Source organism: Ctenopharyngodon idella, chromosome 5 (genome assembly GCF_019924925.1).
Source record: "Ctenopharyngodon idella isolate HZGC_01 chromosome 5, HZGC01, whole genome shotgun sequence".
Lineage (NCBI taxonomy): Eukaryota > Metazoa > Chordata > Actinopteri > Cypriniformes > Xenocyprididae > Ctenopharyngodon > Ctenopharyngodon idella.
The window spans coordinates 15,860,117-15,887,300 of NC_067224.1; the positions used below are offsets into that span (position 1 = coordinate 15,860,117).

General features: G+C 37.3%; 1 protein-coding gene across 4 annotated transcripts in view; it reads left to right on the forward strand.

Moving 5' to 3' along the window:
• Window positions 1-27,184, forward strand: part of fam172a (family with sequence similarity 172 member A) — a 194,344-nt gene that overhangs the window by 80,481 nt on the left and 86,679 nt on the right. For all 4 annotated transcript variants that reach the window (XM_051895764.1, XM_051895768.1, XM_051895767.1 and 1 more), the window contains exons 7-8: window positions 4,431-4,646; window positions 20,296-20,415. In XM_051895764.1, the coding sequence (XP_051751724.1) occupies window positions 4,431-4,646; window positions 20,296-20,415 (336 nt within the window). The remainder of the gene's footprint in view (window positions 1-4,430; window positions 4,647-20,295; window positions 20,416-27,184) is intronic.

Sequence of the window (27,184 nt, forward strand, 5' to 3'; positions counted from 1 at the left end):
TAACTTGTTTGGGGGGTGTTCCATTTTGTATTCAAATAATGTAAAGATTTTATGTGCTGTGCAAATATATACCGCTGTATAAACAGTACAGCAAAAACTCTACCCGCTGACAGCATACATTATATACCATCTTACTGCCCAGCTCTAGTGCTGTGTGTGTCGTCTCGTCCAATCAGGGCTGGGTATATTTGTATAGAGGAGCAGAAGGAACTGGGGGGGGAGAAAGCGGTCTTAATCTCACGGAGAGAAAAAAAGAGAGAGGAGGTTTGTGTGTGGTATCTTGGAGAAAAGGATAATGGCCTCTTCCACGGTAGAAAAGAAGCCCATGTAGCGCCACTGACAGACAAGGTCACCCAGAACTGTGGGGCGGGGAGTAGAGGTGGCCTTGAAAGGCAGGCCTCAATCTCAGCCTCACAGGGCTCGGGTTTATAATACTGTATCCTGGATTTACATTCACCTAGAGGGGGCACACCATACCGGCCTGTAATGAAAGACTGTAATACGGAGCCGTGCTAGTGCCGCTCACCGATTCTCTCACAGTATGTGGGAGGGAGAGAAAGCCGCACGCTGTTGCCGGTCAGTCAGTTTGTCTCGTATGTTGGTGCGCTTCTGTATTCGTAAGGGTTATGCAAATGTTATTATTGTTATTACATTTGCTCGATATGCTTAAGGGTGTAATTTTTTAGTTTTGTAATCAAATCTTTTTCTTTTTTTTTTTTTTTTTTTTCAATTCCCATCTCCGTTTGAGTTTTTTTTATGTGTTTGTAAATATGTGCCGACCCACCTCAGATCATCTGTTCCCTCCACCAATCATCATGCGGCGTCCTTCATCCCTCTTCCTCTCCGATTGGCTATACTCCTCAGCTGTGGGCATTTCCATAGATGACAACCAATCAGAAGACAGGACGCGCAGACACAGGGGGCCAGGCCAAGGCCGCGCTGTAATGGAGAGTCTGTCCGTCGCTTTTAACACAGAGAGCTCACATCCTCTTGCTATGATCGCACACGCACGCATTTTTACCACGTTAACATGCTTTCGTTGTAGTATGTACTGTAAATACATGTTGTTCTGCCAAGTGTTCATTGACTCTTGTGCAAATGGATACATATAGTGCATACTCCTTCACGTGCTGTTTTTATCTCATACACGCACAAACACGTTCACTCCTGACTGCTATCAAGCGTGCTTTGTATCCGTCAAGTGTTGTTCTCACCGCCGAGCCCAAAGCAATACAAGCTTTAGTTCATCAGAGACCGAAAAGAGACAAAAAAGAGAGACACTCTCACTTCAAAGCCAAACAAAGGGCCGCAAATAGATAAAACACCGGGCTGTCCGTCAGAGGTGTAGGATTGTTAACGACATCTCATTTCAGCCATTCGGATTTAAAATAGAGTTTATTTGAGATGGGGTGATTTGGGGGACACAGCATTATTGCTGTACTTATCAATTACGCTCCTAACCGGATCAAACCGAACAGTCCGATTTGTGTTTGTATCAGTAAATGTGCAAATACGCTGTGGCATGAAGGTTTTCATGGTGATGGATCCTTTGTACCGTTTGTTTGGCAGCGTAGAAACGCTCTCCGTTCTTTAATCTCGAGCTCTATGCATTCCCTCACCCCATCTTAAATCGGCTTCTTAAAAGGTAAGCTGTTTTGTCATATAATTAAAACAACACTGACACAAAAAACCCGGAGAATTCTCCAGAATGTCACAGCGGTGTCAGTCACAACTCGGAGAGATCAAGTCATTGTTGTGTTATGTGCAAGAAGTCGGCTGGTCTGAGACAGCCGGACAAAAGAGCACTAAAGAGGCAGTCCAGCGGCGGGTTATGGGGGTCTGAGCCCCAGTGAGGGGCTGCGGTGACCTGCGCTGACCGCTGGCCCAGGGGCCAGACCCTGTCGCCACTTGCCCCTCGAGGAGGTGCTTGCCAGGGCAGGAGGGCATGGGAAGAGTCCGGGATATGGCAAATGCGTTGTAACAGAGAAAGAGAGGCTCTAGAGTCTTTCAGATAACACGACGCACAATATTACAAAGTTTGAATACTAAACACAACATAAGTGCTTTTTATTTGTCAGTAACTAGAGCCAGATAAGACTATAATTCATCAAGTTGTATTAATATGTTAAGTAATTATAATTATTGCTGTCGATTATTTTATATAATTTATTTCAGTAACGTGAAATGATAATTGTATATATTCCACTTGTTTATATTAATATTAGTAGTAGAAGTAGTAGTTTCTCTTCATTAGTAGTAGTAGTTTCTCTAATTTTCTCTTCACTTTCATTTTTTTTTCATGAATTTAGCTTGAACTGCATTCAGACTACATTCAAACTTTTTAAAGATAATTTAATCTAAGTTTTTATTAAAAAAAAAATCAGTTAGATCAGTTTTTTAGTTAATTCTGAACAATGTTGGTGTAAACGAACACTTTAGATTCCATAATAAGGGAGAAGAATGCTAAAAACCATGCTGTACTGCTGAAAAATGATTTATTGATGTGGTAAATATGAGCTTATGAACCTAAGTTTAAAGCTAAACTCAGTCTAGTCAACTTATGCAAATTATTCTGTAACAGCTGCTTTAAAGGCATTATTATTTCAAAACAAAAGATAAGAATGGATAACAGAGAGTTTGTTTGTCTTATCAAGGCGCTCTTTCTGTTTCTCGGTCATTTATCCTACCTGCCACCAGTGGGCAGTGGCACCGAGCTCCACTCAGCCTCCCTCACCACACAGTCTTACCACAACACCACACTAAGAGCCGGCCGACATCACTTATATGACGCCTGCCAGACAGAAACAACTAACTACAAATTTCAACCCCACGTCTGGTCAGTTCAGACTAACTCTGATTAACGCCACCTGTACTTTTACACACCACAGGCTGTATGACTGGATTAAAAAAAAAAAGACATTTATTTAATGAGAAACTGAATGAGAGTTCAGCAGAAATTAATTAGGTTAGCTGTAGTTTTATAATTTAATGATTGCATGGATTTTGTGTTGAATGTTTAATACGCATACATTTTAATTTGTTGAATATTTAACTGTAAATTAAATTATGTTTTTAAAATTTATTTAAAAGTGTAAATGAGCACATAATAATCTTATATTAGTGTTTTTAGTTTAGTTATTAGTTGTATTAGTAAAATGCTGGCGTGAGCTTATTTGTATTGATTAGATGTGAAAATGCTTGCTTTGCAGTCCATCATGTGAAATAATTATAATTGTTTGCTATTGACAGAAGCTTAATTTTTAATTAGCTGTTTTGAAAATCACACCTTTGATTCTTTGTTGTTGCAGCTATGCATATAGTTTGAAGCGCTTATGTTGGTGGGAAAAAAATGAGCTTGTCATAAGTAGAAAATTTCTGTTTCATTGCTTCAAAATTGTGTTGATTAGATAACTTTTAATATGAATGTTTTATGATTAAATGCAGTGATATGTAAAGAAAATACAATTTATATTAGTTTAGTTTTTAGATAATTAAGATAATTATACTTTTAAGTGATATATAATAAATAATGTTTTGTGAACATTTATTTATTTTTTTGTAGTTCTTTGAGTTGTTGAAACATTTCTTCATCTTATTGTCAAAAAAGTTGTATTCATAAGCACCGTTCATATTTTTCAGCATACGCAGGGGATCAGAATTCACTTTAAGCCATCCGGGAGAAACTTTGATTTGGTGATTCTCTTCTGCGGGAGTTTGGCCGTGTATTGTGCATTTATTTAGAGCTGTGCAGTAGAACAAGCGACAGACTGTTTCTCCAAATAGACACTTTATTACCACTGAGAGACTGATTCCATTGAGTATTAAAGGCTTTAATTGTGTTCATTGTTATGTATTTTATTGTATTTTATTTTGTTTCTGCTTATTGTGTTGTGTTTTTGGTTTCTGTGATGTTAAAAAATTTAATTTCACTAATTTTTAAAGTCAGTTTTACTCAGCCTTATGTTTCATTTTTTGATGAATTTAAATTACACATGGATCTAAAATATTACGATTTTTCACTTCAATAATATGTACAGTTAAAATATAACAGAACTCATCATTTAAGTATCTATATTCCACAATCAATTAGAAAAGCTGGATTTATTTTTTCTAAATGCAACTCAGTTGCAGTATTCCTTTTTATGCTGAATGTCAGCACACTAAATGAAGCTGAAGCTGAATTTGAGCTCACATGAAAGCAACACTGACCTCCGTTCGCATTGAGAGCCGCTTTAATCCCTCTCCCAATAGTTCACTCCTCTACTGCATGCCACACAATGCCGTGACTCACAGCGCTGGCATACATGCATCTCCCCGGACACCTTGCTTTATTATGAAGGGCCGGTTTGTTTTGGCAACTCAAGTACAATCAGAAAGAGCACTGGAGCCTGTTTATTTGTTTATTCATTTGTATGTGTTTTGTCTCTCAGGAGGGATACGGGGTGATTGTGCTGAACCCCAACGAGAACTCTCTGGAGGTGGAGAAGGTTCCAGATCCAGCCAAGAAACCATCCCCGGATGCCTCCGATGAGCCTGCTGAAAAGAGAGAGAGAAAGGAAGAGCGGGAGAGCAAGAAAAAGAAGGACTTTTATGAGAAGTATCGCAACCCACAGAAGGAAAGGGAGATGGAGCACATCCCGATACGAGTGAGTGACTAAGGGAGGATGATGGGTATGGAGAGAGAGAAAGGAATATGGGGTGAACTAGAGGGTGAGAGGGGGTTTTAGGCAGCTGAGTGAGTGGGCCACACATGTGCGGTCATGAGGCTGTGGAGGGTTTGGATACCATCCAGATTTTTCTTCTCGCTTTCTCTGTTTTAAAAAATCCAGTGAAATTGCTTGATAAGCACCGTTTTTATTCCTTGATATAATTCCTACTGAAGTGCTTGTCCATTTATTTTATTTTTATTTTATTTTATTTCATTTCAAATAGGCAGTAGTTACATCACAGTCATGAACCATTAGGGGGAGGGCATTCTGATTCTTGAGAGCGTCTGATTGGACTAAAATCTGTGCAGTACAGGATGAGTCATCAATATATTTGCTCCGTTTTCCCAGTAGAAAAATAACTTAAATTTTAAATATGAATATCTTCCAGAAATGAATTTGGTCCACATTTAAAGTCGTGATGAAACTGAAGTATAATAGATCTTTTCTTCCATATTTTGACGCACATCAGTGTGTAACAGATTATCGAAAAAGGCAACAATTGTAGGACGGTTGATTGGATTTTGAGATGTGGTCGTTGGAAAAGTCTGGCGTAGGTCAGCAGAATGAAGTCTCTTGTTTTTAATGGAACATTGAGTTATGATATTTTAGTTTAAATATTACGAGGTCAACAAAAAATGCATGGATGAATTGTTTACAATGAGATCAATAACATGCATTTAGAAAATTTTCATTTCATGCTTTGAATACACTAGCATTCAGATGACCTTAAAGCAAATAGACATGGACTACAAGCTGCAAATTTCCAATTTTAATTCTATGGCATCTTTGGTCAAACTGTTAGCATGCACAGAAGTTATATATGTATGTGTATATATATATATATATATATATATATGTATATGTATATATGTATATGTATATATATATATATATATATATATATATATATATATATATATATATATATATATATATATATATATATATATATACATATATACATATACATATATATATATGTATATGTATACAATCTCGCAAACGCACACATTGAGTGTACATTATGTACACCACAAATAATACATGCTAAATCAAAGAAATAAATAATTTCTAATGCAAAACCATGAGGCAACCAGATGAAAGAAGGAAGCATCAATTGGAAAAAATTGTCTCCCGAAAATTAGCGCTTTGTTTTTATCACCATTTGATGGCCACGTCACACATCGTCACACTCCTTGTGCTGTCATTTACTGTCGTTGACTCAGTAGCGGTGTGTGAGCTGTCAACACACTTCTGAGGCTACCTTCACACACACACACACACACACACACACACACACACACACACACACACACACACACACGGCACGTTGAGGTATAATTATCTGCACTATTAGCATGAAGTCAGCTTTAAAACCGTCATACCTCTCACTTTCCCTCTCTTTGTAAACAAATTCTCTTAATTACTGTCTTTTTATTGCCATAAACTAACCCTGACACCTATCATTCCTTAATAAATTCACACTGAGGGCAGAATTCTGTGGTGTTGCCCAGATGAAGTTGTTTTTTAACACACACACACAGTCAGTAAGAAAAAAAAAATCTATGAAATAGCCATCAGTGAGTGTGAATCTGAGATTTCAACACCTCGTCCATTTCTGAGGCGTTTCATCAGTGTTGGTGTGGTGAATAGAGGAAGCTCTGCAGGCTGCTGTGTATAATGAAAAAACTCACTGTCAATATCTATAAGAGCCTGGCTCCGCTGACATCTTAATGCGCACATGCAGCAATGTGTGTTTATGAGTAAATGATAGAGAAAAAGTGTGTGTACGAGGAGGAGCTGCATCACCCTGAAGAGGTGGAAGGGAAGAACCCTTAATAAATATTTTAGCTGGGATAGTTTGGGATTCATATAATAAGAAGACTAAGCATCTCTCTCTTCTCCTGAACTCTAGTCTAGCAGTATGAGTTCTGCTGGATGGCCTTGCAGTATTCTGCACTCTGACTTCTGCCTGCTTTCCTCTCGGCCACATTATGCAGCTCCAGACCGGCGCGAACTGCACCAGCACAAGGACGTGTGCTGATGACTGTGTGTCTCTGACTTATATGTGTGCTTGTGAATTCCTGTAGGGAGCATTGAAGTACTGTTGCCAAGTGGAAATGCACGCAAGGTGGAAAAGCCGTTTTGTTTTGAACCACTGCAGGAAAATGTTAAAGGAGCACTGTTGAGATGATTTCAGGCTTTAGTTTATGTGTGTTGTTGGCTTGTTTAGTTTTTATATAACTAATATCCTGCAGCACATTGTCAGTGGCTGAAATATAATGATTCAGCGCTCTGATTTAATTTTCTTTGTATACTTTGAGATCCTGTACGTTTGTTAAGGGTTTATGTGTGTAGTACTTAAGTGATTATAGTTGCATAAAAACATATTGATACTTTGGAAAGACTTCCATTACATTGGAAATACTTTCATAACATTTACAAACATTATTAGCGTTGCTTGTTAAGGCTAGTAATCTGTATTGTTTTGATGTTTTTCAAATCCCCCATCCCTAAGTATTAAACATAGGTAGACCCAAGACTTTTCTAGGCACAAGAATATGATTTAATATGAGTGGTGGGCTCTTTTCACATGGGCTAGTAATAAAACAAGCCTGAAACCACTCAGAATACATCAGCAACCAATTAGCAATTCAGAAAATGTATATAATTTATAATATAATATAATATAATATGCTTAACAGATCATTAGTTAATGTAAATTCATTTATCTAGAATGTTTTCCGTTATACTTATTAATGTTGTTTTTTTTAAGTCGCTTATTTTTTTTTAACAGATATTTCGTGTACATTGACACAAACTGACTTCACAAACTATTTTTTGATAACATTTTAAATAAGGTCCCATTAGTTAACATTAGTTAATGTATTAACTAACATTAACTAACAATAAGCAATACATTATTTATTTATTTTACATTAGTGAATAAAAACTAAAAAAATAAAAAATTTTAAAAATAAAATTAACATTAACTAAGATTAATAAATGCTTTAGAATTTTTCTTTGTTAATTCATGTTAACTAATGTAGTTAACTAATGTTAGCAAATGGAACCTTATTGTAATGTGTTTTTTGGGTGTGTTAAGCCACTAATTACAAAAATATATTAAAAATAATTTAAATATTCTAGTTATAAGCCTTAAAATTAGCTTAAATACCTCCTGGTTATGACTTACTGTTCTTTTTTTCTTTAGCTTTCTTTCAGTGAGATGCTATGTTCTCACGAATCATTCAGCATCATACACCCACATTTACATATTTGATAACTAGCACTGATGCCTACATGAATTCATATTAGTACACAGATTCATCATTATTTGGTAGGACATTCACTGTAAAACATTTCCAGCTGGTTAAACTTAGAAATGAAAGTTCACCTGCTTCCTTAAAAATGTGAGTTAACTCAACTTAACATAAGTTAACTCAACTTGAAGATAACCTTTGTTTCAACTCACGAATAGTCAAGACAATGGATTACTTTGTTTAATTTTAAAAAAACTTATAAACTTGAGTTCAAAACTCAAGACTTGTCATGACAGTTGGAGTTAAAGTAAAGAAATAAGTTCAGATAACTTAATGGTGCTGTAATGTTTTATGTTGTTGTGGCATTGCGTCCAAATAGATTATAGTGCTCTGTATAGATCGCTGTATGTGAGTCTACTCGAATCTGTTTTTTAATGAATCTGTAACCGCACTGATGTCCAGGTACATTAGCGTGTGTGCGTGTCTGTATTTGTGTGTGTTTTCTCCTCCTCTCCACCCATCCTCTCAGGCCCTAGAGTAGGAGGCGGGTCACAGCGAGTCCCATTCTCCTAAAGTTTTTAATCTTTTATAGTGGCATTGTACGCGACTGAACCTCCTCTCCTCCCCTCCTTGACTCCCCGTAGAGCACTAGACCACCTGCACGTCGCTCCGGCCGGGCCCGGCAGCTCCAGGCTTTGGTAGCGCTGAGTTGATTAATACACTTCCTTACCCCCATTAAGGAGCCCTTAACTGCCTTTAGCACTCTTACTTTTTAGCACCCCTCGGGTTGCAAGCCCCCAGCCCTGCCTAATCTCCCCGCGATCTTACAGATCACAGCCCCAGCGGCCCACGTCTGCTGACGCCAAAGAAGAGGGGCGGACATGAGAACCGGGGGGCCGAAATAGTGGGGGTGGCATACAAAGTTTTTTTGGGAGTTCACTTTACTCTGAATTTGAGGCCTAATCCAGTTACCTATTTTCTGTCAGCCAAGCGGAGGAATAGCAAGAACAAAACCCACATTCAGAGCTTAAGAAGCTTCCAAAGATTTCATTCAGGCCTGAGCGGTCCCGGCTTAGGGCCCCAGCCCCAAGGGGAAAAGAGCAAGTGGACAAAAAGCCCAGTGCGCTCAGCCTTTCTCTAAAGCACCACTTATTTTTGTAAATGACTAGAATCCTTCTCCTAACACTTTTTTTTCTCACATTTCTTATTGTTGCTTTTTTTTGTAAAACGTTCCGGGCGCGAGAGAAAGGGAGAGCACTTCGTCAAACATTCAGACGCAGCAGCTTGTGGGAGGTGTTTTTCTTTTCATTTCTTGCTCTTTCCATCTCTCTGTTTATTCTTTTCTTAAGTGCCTGCAGAACTTTAAGTGTCAGATCCTTGTGGTGATGGCATGAGTTTATTGAACGCTCGAGAACGCCATCGCTTTCATACTCCATGTACGCTATGACCTAACACGAGAAAAATAAAACATCCATTGACACTAGGCCTCTGCTTTACATTGTTTTGCAACACACTGTTCTGCCTCTTGTCGCATTTACCGTGAAATGATTTCCAAGGCAGTAACATTTAAGTGTTAGATCTGTTAGCTGGCAAATAATGCTGGAAAATAAAAGGATGGCCTTTATAGTTCTGATTGAAATGTACTGGGTTGACGTAATCCAGCACAACACATTGGGCCTTGTTCATGAAACGTGAGCATAACTGTGTAAATCATTCATGCGTCCATTCATGCAACAGTTTTACATGCAGTTTACACAGAAATTTGTTCTGCTCATGTTTCGTGAATAAGGGTCTCCTTAGTTTTCTTTCTACATGCACATTTTTCTTTTTTCTTTTGATGAATTCACATCAGATTGTTCTTTGAGGGAGCACATGCCTGAAGTTAGTAATTAGCATACTATACAGCCACAATGTTTCCATATAAGGGCTTTTCAAACAGCCTAAGTATAATAATAAATCAGTAGTAAGACTTATTGTATGGTTATTGGTCAATTGTAATTTATTCCTGTGATGGCAATGCTGAATTTTCAGCAGCCATTACTTCAGTCTTCAGTGTCACATGATAGAAAACAGTTGAAACAGTTGAAAACAGTTGTGCTGCTTAATGTTTTAAAACAGGGAAACAGGGTCTTTGATGAATAGAAAGCTAAAAAAAAAAAAAAAAAAAAAAAAACTATTTGAAATGGAAATCTTTTGTAACATTGTATAAATGTTTTTACTGTAACTTTTGTTCAATTTAATGCATCCTTGCTGAATAAAAGTATTAAAGGGTTAGATGAAATTTCTGTCATTAATTACTCACCCTCATGTCGTTCCAAACCCGTTCATCTTCGGAACACAAATTAAGATATTTTTTTTAAATCTAAGAGATTTTAAATCTCTTTTTATCCTCCATAGAAAGCAATGTAATTACCACATTCAAGGTCCAGAAAAGTAGTAAAGACATTGTTAAAATAGTCCATGTGACTACAGTGGTACAACCTTAATATTGTGCACTGCGTCAACTGTGTAGGAGACTGACAGGGTAGAGAAAAAATTGTTAAATAAATTCGTGTTTTGTTTTTGCGCTCAAAAAGTATTCTTGTCGCTTCGTAACATTAAGGTTGAACCACTGTAGTCACATGGACTATTTTTAAGATGTCTTTAATACCTTTCTGGACCTTGAATGACAGTAATTACATTGTTTTCTATGGGGGATAAAAAAAAACACTTCAATTTCATCAAAAATATCTTAATTTGTGTTCTGAAGATGAACGAAAGTCTTACGGGTGTGGAACGACACAAGGGTAAATAATTAAATCTTATTGACCCCAAAATATACATTTTCATATATATATATATATATATATATATATATATATATATATATAGGCCGAATTTAACGTTGCGTTCGTACACAGGTTTTGTGCACAAATGTGTATGCACATAGTAAGTGAAGGAGACCTATTGTAATTTGTACAAATTTTTGGGTGATCAACTACAACTTTTAGTAGTATGCAAAAGAAATACCTCTCTAACTCTCCACAGTCAATATTTAGAAAATATATGTTGTAATGCTCACCAATATCTTGCATACAAATATATATGAGAGCATATTGTGTTGTCCTTAAAAGGCGCTCCAGAATCTATATAAAGGTGTCACCGATGGGGCATTGATGGGACATAAGCATCGGTTCAAGGGGTTACTGCTGGTGTTCCTACTTTGTGTACTTCTACTGCGTCCTTTGCCTCCACAGGAACGACATCCATTATTTATCCCTCGTCTTCTCTCTCCTGTTCCCCCGGGGACGAGAGGAATCCGTGTTTTGGAGATGTACTGTTTCCCAATGCCTGGCTCGTACATCCCTAACCTGCATGTCTATTAGATATGGCCCAGCCGATTCGGCGATGTCAAGAGACTTGTATTCTGGCTCGGGTTGTATCAGCCTCAAGTCAGTGTTCCCTTAGTTCAGGGACACTTCTGGAGGTCCTCCCCCTGTGTGTATGTGAACTTTGGCCTTGAAGACCTTCCACATAACCCACATTGCCAACACAAGCGTGGTGACCGGACGTGCCTTAATTAAACTTCTGAACTGGTGATACGACCACAGCAGAGGTCAGAATCACAGGTTACGAGGTTCTTTGCTCTTTCAAGTGTGTGTGGGCGTCTGCTGTATGCGTGAGTGTATTTATTTATTTTGAGCTCCACTGACTTATGAGCTGGGGCATCTGTTAGCAGATATATATATATATATGTACTGTATCAGTAAGGTTGTTAGAAGATGCGCAAGTTGTGACAGTGGTTTTCTTTAGTACTAGACGTTTTGTATGTATTTAATTTTGCTCACTTGCATAACTTAAATAATACAATTTGTTTTAAACCATGCTTTAGTTCCTACTTGCAGTAACTGTTCAGTTTACTTCGCAAAGCCAATTTTTACTCACATTAGCCACTTGCAGGGAGTTAGTTTAGAACCTGGTAACATATGATTCATGTGGACCTGTGTTTATCTCTGTGTTTATTATTAATTACAAATTACAGAATGATTTTACACATTATAAAAAAATAGAATTAGAACAAATACAATTAACCAACTATTGACAAAGAAGATTCAAGTGTGTGTGTAGGTATAGTGTGTGTGTATATGTATGTATGTATGTGTGTGTGTATATATATATATATATATATATATATATAGAGAGAGAGAGAGAGAATGTGAATTTGTGTGTCTGAGGCAGTTGTCTCTGTGTGTCTGTATGTGTGTGTTGTCCTCTGTTATTTTTGCATATGAACTGCTTGTCAACCCTTGCCACCGTCTGAGATCTCCTCTCTCTGAAGCTGTGCATTGTAACCACTATCGGGGCGAATCCCGCTGTAACTCCACTCAGATGTCTGCTCCCAATCTTCCCGTTAGGTCAACCAAGAAACACATCCAATCTACTGTCAGAAGCCAAACCAAGGGCCTTCACAGCAGGCCTTCACCACCAAACGACACACGAACCACTGTCTGTGCCTTCTTCCCCCTAACATCAATTAAAGCGAGGCAGTAATTTAATCTGACAATCACAGGCTTTGAGTGAGACAGGTTGAGATGTCACAGAGATGACCTTTCTGCCCACATGCAGCCAAGAGCTGTCTTTTGCCTAGGCCTTTGTAGTTTGTTAATGAGATATTGATTTGAAACAATGCACTAGCAAATTTTGTCGAGATTAGCTCCGTGCTAACAAGGTCACAGCGCTGTGACAGTACAGTCTCGTGTTTATCAGCACCATACCTCCACCTCCTTTATTTAAGAGCCCTCTTAGGGGGTCTGTAACCATGCCTTTTTAATTTCCTGTTTTCCCTAAGCATGTTGATATTCTGCCCACATCTTCCCCGTTGGCCTCGTTTGTCATCTTACTGGCTTTCGCTGGGCTCGCTAGTCGTTAATTACTTGTGATTTTCAAGTCATCTCCTTGGTTCATGTTCTCTCCCCCCTTTCCCCTCCGCTAGATATGAGGGCTCTCGCCGCGGTCACACTCTTTTCTGAAGGAGCACCTTGTCTGGAACTGGCCAGGTGTGGACGGCAAATCTGCAGGAAGTGAGTGCCAGTGCTCGTTTTGCCAGCCCAAGGCGTCTAGTGTTCCATGCACGCTAACGGCACTATCAGGAAGTCCACGCGCCGCCATGAAACCCAGTCTCAGCCTTATCCGAGTATACAAACCCAGCACTCACACTGCCAACTTTCAAATCCCTCAGCATTATCGGCTTTCCCAGACTCCTATTTCTTACTATCAGTCCGCGGTCTCTGTAAACGGTAGCCATGTGGAGCTAGCGACAGGCTAACGGACATTTGAGGCACTTAATGTGAATCTCGGCAAACACCTGGAAACTAAGTCCACATTCTAATGGCTCCAGTGATAATACAAAACACGCAATTACCTCCTTGGATTGTTTAATGTTTAATCGTTTAACTAAATGAAAATAATCCAGTGCCCTGCTGAAGAGGTACCAGTGGTCATTGAAATGAGCTGAGGGGACTGTGTTTGCCCAGTTTGCTAGAAAGATTTAGCATGGTTAATTCTGACTGTTTGGATGAGCTTTTTAAAGGTGATCTGTGGACCTGAGAAAAAGGCAGATAAATATGAATTTAGCATCAAGTTAAATTAGTTGCAATTTGTAGCTAACATTGATGTAGTTGAGACCAGCTCATTTGAGTCAGAGACTAGTAGAGGGTTGTGTCCGAGTCAAGACCGAGGCCACATGCTCCAAGGAACAAGACAATGAATACATGGTCTTGGACTCAAGGCAAAACCATGAATCTTACTTTCATGGTCTTTCATCAAGCTCTGTGTGCTTAGTTTGAAAATAATTAAAGACTACATAACATTTTTTTAAATTAATTTGGAAATATTTGTATGTACATATAACTTCTTGCGGGATTAAAATGTAAATCGAGAGTCATGAATTGACATACAAAATGTACAGTATTTGGAATACTCCAGGACCGGGGTTGAAATACATTGCGCTAAAATCCATGCTTTTATAGGAATAAAGTTGTGTCTGCATAATAGTTTAGAAGCTGGTGTTATAAATTAATTATAGGCAAATGCCATTGTTCTTCCTTAATACCTATTCATTTCAGGGTTTTTGTAGTTTTGTAGTTTGTTTTATAGAGCCAACATGGATTTACGTGTAATGTGCAAATGAAGACAAATTTGTATTACATGGAGTGATTCTAATAGGGCTGGAGTTACAGGATGCTCATTGTCGTTTATTATCTTCATTTAATTACTTTTTTTATTTCTTCTGATTGCTGACAATGAAGGTGAGAGAGAAGATGTAGAGAAAGAATCTGTCATACTACAGAAAAGGTGAGAATCTCTCTCAGATGCTGTGCTCACATCCTGTCTGCCAATTCAAGGGGTTTGCAGTGTGTGGGACACCTCCATATGACGTTTCTCAGATAGTGTGGAGGATCTCCAAGAAGAGAGTATAAAATCAGTGTAATAAAAGTGCACTGTATTTAGAAGAAAAGAAAGAGTGAGACTCAAAGAGTGTGCTATTATAACAAAAGATGCCCATTAAAGGTGCAGTAAGCAATTTTTGAGAAACACTGTTGCTATTTGAAATCAACCCAAACAAACACACTGCTCTCTTCATTGCTCCGCCCCCAAAATCCACAAACACGGAATGCAAGAGTGGATGTCTCTTTATCATAGCTGAAGTGAAGCAAAATAATGCTTCGCAAAAACATAAAGCGAAGATAATGAACGAACAAACAAACAAAATTAATATACATAACACAAGAGTATATATACGAGCAAGACTTTACTTGCTCGCTAGCAGCACACCAGCTCCAGACAAACAATGACACTCAAAACTGTCCAGTTACTATAGCTAAAATTACAACTGTAAAACATACAAACTTACTTACAATACATATGCAACAGTAACAATGCAACCTTAGTGTCCATTTCCAGGCCTTCCCACTTAGGTCTTTCTAGCGCTGGAAGGCTTTTCTAATATTAACACAGGTCCTAAAGATCTTGCCTGATAATTTTCTCTTTTGTAATGTCTCTTAGCCATCCCTCTTTCTACAGTCTTTCTTCAAATCTCCCTTTTGTTCAGTCTCTCTCCTCCCCCATCGAGTGTATACGCCCCCTACTGCTGATTGTTGTGGTGCTCAGTCCAATCCACTTTTAACTCTTTTAACCCACGTTTTTCTCAGAAATTGCTTACTGCACCTTTAAGGGCCAGAGTCCACCTCCAGAGCCGCTTCAAACCCGAACTCTGTTTGTTGCGCTGAGGTAAAGCTGTTTGAAGAAACTGTAGTCCTTGTGAATAGAGTGTTTGTGTTTTATTCAGTTAAATTTCGAGTGTGAATATAAAATTATATATATATATATATATTTTGTAAGCAATTTAAAGTAAAATGTGAGATTGTTCTGCTGTGTAATTATTTATTGTGAGCTGTGGCACATTTTGGCAGTGTAGTCTTCCGAATATTGTTTGTATATGGAAAATTTCATACAATGCACAGTATACATACTATTAATGTAGTACAGTACAGTATTATGCTGTTACAAACAGCCAGTGAAAACATTGAATGTTTATGTGGATCTACTTCCATGTTCATTTTCTCAGTCTTGAACTGTGATGCCTCTGCATAATAGAAAGAGAGAGATTTTCAGCTTTAAATAAGCATAAAAATGTTTATGTATTTGTCTGGAAACTAACATGAAGGCGGCTGTTGGAAACAATGTGTTAAAATAGTTTAACAGCTTGGAAAGTCCTGCAGTGTAACAGAAGTTTCCTACAGTGTGACATGCTGTACTTCATCTTTAACTTTTAAAATTCATTTGTCACACCACAGGCCTGCAGTATTTAAGTTAATTGAAAAAGCTAAATAAATTAATTTAAAAATGAGAATGAAGTGGTAACCAATTACATTAAGATTAATTCATTAATCAATGAATTAACAAGATACAATTATTTCCTATATACATTTATAGCTAAAATGTGTGTGTATATATATATATATATATATATATATATATATATATATATAATATATTTAAAAATCCTAGCTTAGTCATTTATAATCAAGTCATTCTTAGGTTGACTTTGAGTTTGTCCACTCAATTGTAGACGAGCATTTGGGGAACTTGATAATATTTTTGCAATTGTATTTGTTGACGTTGGCAATGCAGAAATTAAACACTTAATAAATAATAAAGAATAATTTTAATAAAGAAAAATGAATGTCCATACATACACAGAAACACTGAGACATGAGCAACAGGTCTGCTCACTCGGGAGTCTTCCAGGTCTTGCACATGCATGGATGAGATGAGGGTTGACAGCGAGAGAGAGAGGGTGAACCTGTCACCAGGAACTGGTCTCTATGGGCATATTGTTTCGCAGGAGCTAATTAACCCTAGGAAATAATTACACAAATATGCAAATGCTGTTTAGATAAGTGTAGGCTCTATCAGAGGAGGTAGTCAATCATAGGGGAAGGGTTGGAGGGAGTCGGTGGTCTGTGTGTGTTTGTGTTTGTGTATGTGTGTGGGCCAGGTGTCAGACTCTGTGCCGGGTTGATAAGGGGAGGGGGACGTTACCTGGTTTAATGTGGCATCACCCTTTTGCAACTGTGGAGATTTCATTTATTGAAAAACAAACACACACACGCTTATGCACAGACAGAACAACACAATGGTCAGTCTTCTGTTTGCTTCAGCATAAAACAACTGTCCAAGATGCACATTACGTTATAATGACAACTTGAAATTGCATTTGTAATTTGTAGATTTGGTAGTTGATTTGATCAATGTCCATTTGATTAGATTGTGAAAAGTGATATTATTAAAGGGTTAGTTCACCCAAAAATGAAAATTCTGTCATTTATTACTCACCCTCATGTCGTTCCACACAAATTAAGATATTTTTGTTGAAATCCGATGGCTCAGTGAGGCCTGCATAGCCAGCAATGACATTGCCTCTCTCAATGTCCATTAATGTACTAAAAACATATTTAAATCAGTTCATGTGAGTACAGTGGTTCAATATTAATATTATAAAGCGAAGAGAATATTTTTGGTGTGCCAAAAAAAAAAAAAAAAAAAAAAAACGACTTATAGTGATGGCCGATTTCAAAACACTGCTTTATACATTAATGGATCTTGAAAGAGGAAATGTCATTGCTGGCTATGGAGGCCTCACTGAGCCATCGGATTTCAACAAAAATATTTTAATTTGTGTTCCGAAGATGAACGAAGGTCTTACGGGTGTGGAACGGCATGAGTGTGAGTAATAAATGACATTATTTTCATTTTTGGGTGAACTAACCCTTTAATAGTAGCAGTAGTGTTTGATATCATAACTATCATCACTACTACTATTGCTAAGAGTTATGGATTTAAACACATTATTTACGTCATGATATTCTTATTTTTTTTTTTTTTTTGGACGATATCAATTTTACCAAACAACTATTGGCCGATTCCAACATTGATATAACTTTTGTCATTAAAATAGATTACTGTTTTTAAATTGGCAAACTTCGAAAACACATGCATTAAGGTAAACTAGCTAGTTTATTGCAGCATCATCAAATCCTCTTTATTGAACATGGATTGGATCCATTTAATATATTTAAAAGGCCAACATAAATACATAATTACAAAAGAACAAAGATACATATGAAATAAACAGTGCTTTTCAGGTAGGTCTAACATTAGTTTTCAGGTACAGAAATTGAATAAAGTAATCAAATGTAAGGTAACTGCTGTATAATTAAATGAATATAAATCCTTATTAAAGTTACAAAAGTTATTTAGTTGTTCAAGAGCAGTGAGTGATTATTTTATTTTATTTATCTTTTTTTTTTTTTTTTTTTTTGATTAGCATTAAAACACAGGAATATTAGGCTGCTGTCACTTTAGAAGTCGCATGGATCCACTATAGTGATACACACGTGCGTTTTATGTCTCAACTTTTTGCGTTCACTTAAGCCGTTACCAACTGTGTTTACTATGATACTTGCCAAAATGGCATTTTGATATAATTTTGTGTGAATTTGTCCATTCAGGGAAAAGAATAAGCGAAAGAGAACTTAATTCAGTATTCACACTGTCTGAGGCGCAGCCTTCTGGGCTTGTGTACACAGCGAGTACCAAATTGATTATTTATTTATTTATTTTTTTTTGCATCTTCTTGAGTTTGAATATTTAAATTGACAAGGCTTAAAAATACATGCAAAGGATAAACTTTTGTGACGATGCAACACTGGCCCGATTGGGACAGAGCATCGTTCAGCCCTGCTATATTCTGTACATGTTTCTTTTTGTTTGGCAAGTGTTTATTTTAGGAAAATGTTGGATTATGCAACAGACATTATACAACTTTGGTGCCTTCACACAGTTAATTAATCAAAACCATCGGTATCTGCCTTTTTTATACAATAGCTGATATGCCGATAGTTTTACATTGATCAATAATCAGCCAATATTTAATTAAACAAGGTTTTAGCTATATCTGTTCAGCAGCTATCACTCACCTGCCATATGAAAAAAGCTAAAAGTATCCATAAAATTTTGGTCAGCCACTCAGAACACCTTATAGCAACCACATAGCAATGCACTGACATCTATCCACATCAGTATGGCGGTTGGTTTTCAGGGGTAAGTAGCACTTTCTTGCCAAAATGTTTAAACAAAAAAAACACCCTAGTTTTTCCCTGACCGCATGGCCTTGGTTACATCAGCAGAATAAAAAAGATATTTGAGAGGTAGAAAAAGTTCTTAAATTTTGGTGAATTTTTAAGACCAGGGCTGTTTATTAAGTGAGGTTGAGGTTGTATAAACTAATTACTGGCCACTACACCTCTTTGTGGTCGTATGTCCATGCTTGCTCGTGTGAACACAGAGAGCTTTATGAATATGAAACACGCTGCACTGCGATGATGACTCAGCTTTGGTTCTTCAAAAAGCTTTGATGTCTGAGGGTGTGAGAGAAAGACATGCAAACTCATCCCCGTTTTCACCGCCCTGCACCCACCGCCCAGCCGTCCAAGTAGATCTGGGCTCAGCGCTTTCCGCCAGTTGCATCACACCGCAACCCCCCCTCCCACCAGCCTGTTTATTTACTTTCATATTTGTGTCCCCTCGCCAACACAAGCCATCTCGGTGACAGGAAATCTCTTTCCTTCTGCCAGCTCCTTCAGCTCTAACTCACTTATTATTGTGCTTTTCAAAAAGCTAATCAATGTGGGAGAGCTGATGCAAGATCATGAGAAAAAGGCTAAATGCAGGGCAAGGCTGCAAACTTTCAGAAGCTGATTGCGACAAGGCCAGGCTCTTTATATCATGCAGCTGTGTAGCTGCCGCATTCGTCGTTTTATGTCACCGACACCCACGTTCACTCACTTGTTGCTAGCGATTTTTCTCTAATTTAGTTGTTATTCTGCATTTAAACGATCGCCGCATTTGCAAACAAACACACAGATCGATGTTGCATGCGCCAGTGAATGAATGCCCTTTTTCTTCTCTCTTTCTCTCTCTCTCTCTCGTCTCGCATTCATAGAGCGTTATAACCCCAGGCCAGTGTTAATTACGAGTGTTGTGTTTGTGCCCTGCTTGTGTGACCTTCCCATGTAGGCCGATTATGTGTTTATCGCTCTTATAGAGGCCGTATTGATCAGTCAGTGGGGTACAAATTAAGATATAAACTTGACGTCACACAATCTATTGAGTTTTGCATCGAAGGCATTTGCAGTATGCAAGACTCATTGATTGATTAATATATATTTAACTGAGTGAATGTGGTATTTGAGTTTATGGGTGCACATATTCAGGCATTCTCTAACTTAAAGAGGTCAAACCTTTTTTTATGTATTTTGTTTAAAAAAAAAAAAATATATATATATATATATATATATATATATATATTCTATTTACTATAATATTTATTATTATTTTATATTAATATATTTTAATAATATATTAGGGAGTTAATTAAATGGGGGTGTCCACATAGTTTTTGTCATATAATTAATCTGTCCTCGTGTTTTTCACTGTGAAGTTTTTGAACACTAAATAGGTGCCATGAACATGAAAATGTGGGTGGTCATGTGTTGATGTGTCTATCTGATGTCAGTAAGCTTTAAAAAAAGCTTTTTTTTTCAGATTAATTTCAATAGTTTAATTTAGTTCAAAGGTTTTTTTTTTTTTTCAAAGTTTCAGTTTTGAAAGTTACTGTATGTTTTAATGGTATATTGAGCTCTTATTTTGAAATATCACTAAAAATTGTGTCTCATTAAATGACTCCTTTCAATTCAATTGTTCTTAATCTCCCTTTGCAGGAAAACAGCACTCCGGAGGAACACACACTTTATGTGTGGGACCAGTTCATCTCTAAATCACTCGCGAAAAACATCTTCATCGTGGCACACAGCTATGGCGGCTTGTCATTCGTGAATTTGGTAAGTATTTGTTAGAGGTTATTATTATGAAAAGCCCTCACCCTCCACCCCCTCAATGCACACAGTTGTCTTCACCAGTGGGAAAAGCAGCAGAAGAGAGAGCGAAATGATTAAAAATAAATAACGCTTAGTTTCTTTGAGAAAGTGCTGCTTTTGTAAACAATCCAGTTCATCCTTGTCCTAAGGCACTATCCACTTCCTTGAGTGGGAGGGAGGGACGGAGGAAGAATGAGAAACTGCAAAACTACGGCTCTGTTAAGGCGTGTAGACAAGTACGCATAACATCAGACCCTGAGAGAAAAGAAAGATATCATGATAGAAGGGCAGTCAGTCCCAGAGTACGTGCTAAAGTCAGAAAGACAGAAGATACAAGTTTGAATCTTACATAGTCTCTCATTGGACTTAAAAATACAGTCGTTATGTTTTATGTGAATGGTTAAAGGGTTAATGCACCCCAAAATATAAAAATGGTCATCATTTTTCTCATATTTTTTTTTTTTTTTTTTTTCCCCAATGCTGAGTTAAGGTTCTAGGAATTACGGTCCAGTTTTTTTTTTGTATTGTTTTTTTGTTTTTTGTTCTTTTTTTTAAATATTTGTTTGTGCAATTATTAGGCAACTAGATTATTTACTAGATTTTTTCCCCATTAACCTCAAAATGTAATGTCAAAAAGTGTGTTTTAGTAAATAAGTAATTAAAAAAACATAATAATAATTGTAATCTAATTTTACAATTATTTGGGCATTTCAAAAAATTTGGTGGCCTATATAGACATCCTTTTTTAGTGCCTTTCACAAACCTCCCATCTGTTGAATTTGTAATTTTCTTTACCGTAGCCTGTTCTAAGATGGTATTGTTTTCCCTCACTGTAAATCTTATGTTTGAGAGGATCTCATCATCAGGTTAGAACGTTGTACTACATTAGCATTCATTGTCCCACATAGCATTCTCTTAAAGGGTTAGTTTACCCAAAAATGAAAATTCTGTCATTTATTACTCACCCTCATGTCGTTCTACACCTGTAAGACCTTCGTTCATCTTCAGAACACAAATTAAGATATTTCGATGAAATCCGAAGGCTAAGTGAGGCCTCTATTGCCAGCAAGATAATTAACTCTTTCAGATGCCCAGAAAGCTACAGTCTACAGACTACAGTCGTTTAACCTTAATATTATAAAGCGACAAGAATACTTTTTGTGCACCAAAAAACCAAAATAACGACTTTTCAAAAATATCTAGTGATGGGCAATTTCAAAACACTGCTTCGAAGATTTACGAATCTTTTGTTTCGAATCAGTGGTTCGGAGCGCCAAAGTCATGTGATTTCAGTAAATGAGGCTTTGTTACGTCATAAGTGTTTCAGAATTTCAATAGTTCATGTTATTTTGGCAGTTTGATACACGATCCGAACTACTGATTCAAAACAAAAGATTCATAAAGCTTCGAAGCTTCATGAAACAGTGTTTTGAAATCGCCCATCACTAGATATTGTTGAAAAGTCGTTTTTTTTTTTTTTTTTTTTTTTTGCCGCACAAAATGTATTCTCGTCGCTTTATAATATTGAGGTTGAACCACTTTACTCACATGAACTGTTTTAATATGTTTTTAATACCTTTCTGGGCATCTGAAAGTGTTAATTATCTTGCTGGCAATAGAGGCCTCACTGAGCCATCGGATTTTATCAAAAATATCTTGTGTTCTGAAGATGAATGAAGGGTGTGGAACGACATGAAGGTGAGTAATTAATGACAGAATTTTCATTTTTGGGTGAACTAACCCTTTAAATGGTTCCAGTGTTTGAAGAAAGTGTCTTTAAGAAACTGGTAGTAGTTGGGAGTTGATTTTCAGTCCATCTGTCACCTGAAAGGGTCCAACGAAGTATTTCTGGAGACTCCAGGTATGTTTTGCAGTATGTCGGTTACACTTTATTTTAAGGTGTCCTTGTTACAGTGTAATTATACATTTAAGTACTGAGTAATATTAATTAACTTCGTTTACTTACTACATAATTAGGGTTAGGGTTTGGTTTAGGGTTAGTTGCTTGTAATTATGAATAATTTAATGTCATTACTGTAGTAAGTACATGTAAGATGTGTAACAGGGACACTGTTAAATAAAGTGTTACTCTGGATTCTTAAGAGTTCTTGGTGGCTTCACATTTAATTCTTTTGCATTAAATTTGCACTTTTTCATCCTGCCAAATATGCCTAAATATGCTGCCAGGTTTGAAGTCACTGATGGTGAAAACCATTGGTTGTTTAACGTGATCGATCTCAACTCAGCGAGAACTATATTTGAGAACTGTAGTGAAGGTGAAGATTTCTAGAGAATAATGTTTTGGTATTTTTCTCACACATTGTATGATTTTAGAAGACTTTTAATATAGTCTTATTAGCTACTTTTACAGTGTTCCTGTACATTGTCCTTGCTTTCATCATATTGCAAAGATCATTCAGATTATCCTCTTTTGTATTTCATGGAAGAAAGTCATCATACATGTTTCGAAAGACACAAGGGGAAGTAAATGATGACCAAATTTTCAATTTTTATGAACTAACCCTTTACCTTAACCTTGTGAAGTTTTCAGCTATGTTCCCTGTGGTACATCACCTCCGGGGTCAAGGGTCAGGTAGCTTGTCACAATCTCTACTAGTCTAGGTGTGCGCATTGTAAGGACAGAGCCTCTGTCTAACCTTTGACCTAACATAAACGCAAACTTTCTTGCTTTCTTTCACACACACACACACACACACACACACTCACTCTCCTACACCTACATAAGAGCACTTTTCATGAACCCGTTCCACTTTTCTTTGAGAGAGAGAAGGGAGGGTGAAGCGGATGGCCGAGACTTAGCATTCCTCTGATAATTCCAGGAATATGTGTTTTTATCTGAGGCAGGAGGTTCTGTATTTCGTAATTTGAATATAACTGTTAAATATTTATGTGGTGTTGTGGCCGTGACAGCCCCTCGCTGGTGGAGGCATGGCGGTCTTCCTCCAGAGATCTGTTTAGCCGTCTTTCTCTGATGCATCCCTGTTTTTTCCCCTCCCTCGCTTTCAAACACACACACAGACAGAATGCTCACTTAAACACACTATTTCTTATACAAACCATGCTCATGCCTATCATTGGTTCGGTTGTCTCTGATATGGAGTGGCAGAAATATTCTGATAAACTATATGAGAATAACTTTGTCATCAAACATAGATTATCTTATTGATATCATGAAGATCATACATAACATCTCAAGTTAAAGTTGATTAATCATTTTAGCTGCTTGACATACTTAATTTTTTATAGTTTGGTAGATGAACCTATAACTAAATATCCTAACCAGACACAATGCGATAAGAATACAGCGTCAAACAATCTGACTATCCACACCAAATGCGACATGACTACGAGACGTGACAAAATCACAGCCAATCAGAATAGCGTGTGGGCAGGCTCTCTCTGCAAGCACAATGCCCTCGCAGTAAAATTAAGCACATAATCAAAGTCATAAATAATGATTTTTTTTTTTTTTATTTGCTTTTTTTTTTTAAGATTTGAGGTGAATTATCAATTGTTGCTTTCAGTATGGCTATAAAGGCAAAATTATATTCAAACTTGCAATAATTTATTTAAACATTAAATAAAGCACATAATCAGTACCTGAGATTATCATTGTCATAGTTTTTATGTTATTTCAGCTATGATGTCACAGAAATAGAAACGTTTCTAAAATAAAATACCCTGACATTCATTGTGTATCATTGTCATTATGGCTGGTTTGGACAAAAAACTCTGATTTATCATGGAAAAGATACATTTTGTCGTGTTGCGCTGTCGTGTCACTTCTGGTTAGAACACTGTGTAAATCCTCGAGTGAAACTGTTTTTATTTTTTTTAGTGAAAAGTATTTATTTTTTCTTATTTTCATTTTAAATATACTGACTAGTACCCTAACAAATTGTCTATACACCCCTTCGTTGGCAGTAACTCTATTTAATGAGAGGGTCGTGCATGTGACTTGTAAATATGTCTTAAGTAATGGCTCAAGGTGAAGAAATTAGAGGCAGAGATGGAAAAGGTGGGCACAGAGTTGAGAAGAAATTTTTAGCTCATCATAACAGATTGCCTGAAAACAGGCAGTCTGTGGCTTAATTAATGCTCCCTTTAACTCTTAACAAACAGGTTTCTGATCAGGCACATCAAACAGAGTCCGATTAATGTCTTCAGCATGTTGGCTCTCTCTCTCTCCCTCTCTTTCTTTTCATTGAAATTCGATTTCTTTTCGAAGGCAGTATGTAGTAATTACAGATACATCAAAGTGTGCCTTAAAGTAAGAGTGGTGCGTCAGGGTTGGATAGCTTTATGTCAGGGCTCACTATTCCGTCTCTGTGTTCCTGTTTCAACAGTCTCTGTTTCTTGTCATATCTGTGCCATGAATTCTGAGTTAGACAAACAGTTCTCTCCTAACTGTCTGCCACTCTTTTTTTTTTTTTCATTCTCTGGCTCTGAATTCCTGTAGCTTCATAGTATGCACTGAATGTGAATGAACTTCTCGACCATTAATGAAGTATGTGCTGTAAGTTTGCAGGTGTGTACGAATACATTCCCGGATATGCATATACTACATCTATCATGTTGACGTTGTCCTGTGGCTGGTGTTCATTGATCTATGATTTGTAACGGAAACGGCAAAGAATTTAATGATTTTTGTTCTGATTCTTCTTAAAGGGTTAGTTCACCCAAAAATGAAAATTACCCCATGATTTACTCACCCTCAAGCCATCCTAGGTATATATGACTTTCTTCTTTCAGACGAATACAGTCTGAGTTTTATTAAATAATGTCCTGGCTCTTCCAAGATTTATAATTGCAGTAAATAGAGGATGAGATTTTGAAGCCTAAAAAACCATCCATCATAAAAGATATCCACATGGCTCCGGGGGGTTATTAAAGACCTTCTGAAGTGAAGCGATGTGTTTGTGTAAGAAATCCATATTTAAATCTTTACAAACTAAAATAACCATCTTCCGACAGACGGGCGTACGCATTTATGGGCGAAAGAGTGAACTCTGACCCGACGCATGACGTAATGACGAACGCGGATACGCAGAGGAGAGAGCAAAACAAAACACCGGTCACGTATTAGAATTTTTAAAGAGAAATGTCGGAGGATTTTAATATAACAGGAGAGGAGCTTGAGTTTGTTGCCCAGCCCTATTTATTTGAACAGCGAGAGGTGTCGAAGCTTATGCTACTCTTACATTGCATCAGGGGTTACTCTTTTGGCGTAAGTCGACGAGCATATGGCCATCTGCAGGAAGTTAGTTATTATAGTTTTTAAAGTTTTAACTATGGATATTTTTCTTACACAAACGCATCGCTTCGCTTCAGAAGGCCTTTAATAACCCCCCCGGAACCGTGTGGATATCTTTTATGATGGATGGATGCACTTATTTGGGTTTCAAAATCTCATCCTATATTTACTGCCATTATAAAGCTTTGACATTATTGAATATAACTCTGAGTGTATTCATCTGAAAGAAGAAAGTCATATATACCTGGGATGGCTTGAGGGTGAGTAAATCATGGGGTAAGATTCTGTTTACTTAACGGTTTCATTATCAAAACTATGTATTACTTTACAAACAAAATTCATAATGTCGATCTGTAACCACATGTTGTCATAAACAAACAGCAATTCCACTGATTTTAAGTCTCACATGCTATAACCCGAACATGCTTGATTCACTGAAAAGAAGCAACTCATTAGAGTCATTCATTCAGAAATCAGACCTGGTCGTTCTGTATGTGTTTGATTCACTAAAAGAAACAACTCATTCAAATCATTTGTTTGTGAATCGGACTACATTAGTTGCACAGAAAGTGTTTGATTGACTTAAAAGATCAGACTCATTAGAATCATTTGTTGATCTGAAATCGAAATACACTAGTTATAAAGTATGTGTTTAAGTCACTAAAAAGATCTGACTCTTAAGAGTCATTCGTTCAGGACAACCTGTCACTCACATGAGATCACAGCAAGAGCAAACAACAGCGATCCAATGATCCAATCAATTCCCAATGGACAAAATCAAGTTCGGCTCAACATTTTTTTCTCTCTTTCAAAAAGCATTTCATTCAGATATACATCACAATAGGGAAGAAAATACGATCGCAACTTCCATTTCATGCCAACTTCAATTTTGTTCAATAAACAGTTGGAACCGTGTTGGCTTGCCACTTAATGTTTCGTGTGAAATCTGGGTCCTGGATCAAACCCAGTTGCGAAGCACTGCCCTTCCTCTCACCTGATCATACCTGTCCCATTTTCTCTTCTTTCTCCATCTGATCTTGTTTGATTGCTGCATTGGCTGCTCCAGTGGTTGCTTTCATCTGTGAGTCTAGCTGGAGGCCTGTGGGAGCAGCCATCAGGGCAGAGCTCAGCTCCGCATAACCTTCTTGACTCTCTGCCAGAGAAAAGAGCAGCCGGATTGAAGAAGATGGGGTGCATTATGTAACGAGTTATGCAAACGTACATCTGCCTCCCATTGCACCAGTATGTGGTTGCCCACAGCTTTGATGAAATAGAAGGATCAAATGTGTGTCGTGTCGCATAGGTAAGAACTTTTTGTTCACACACCTGTGCATGTGTGGATGAGAGTCTAAGTGTGTGTTCACACTTGGCAGGTTTGGTTCGATTAAAATGAACTGTTGCGATTGCTCTGTTACTGTGGTTCATTTGAATAAGTGTGACTGCTGCCATCCGAACCCT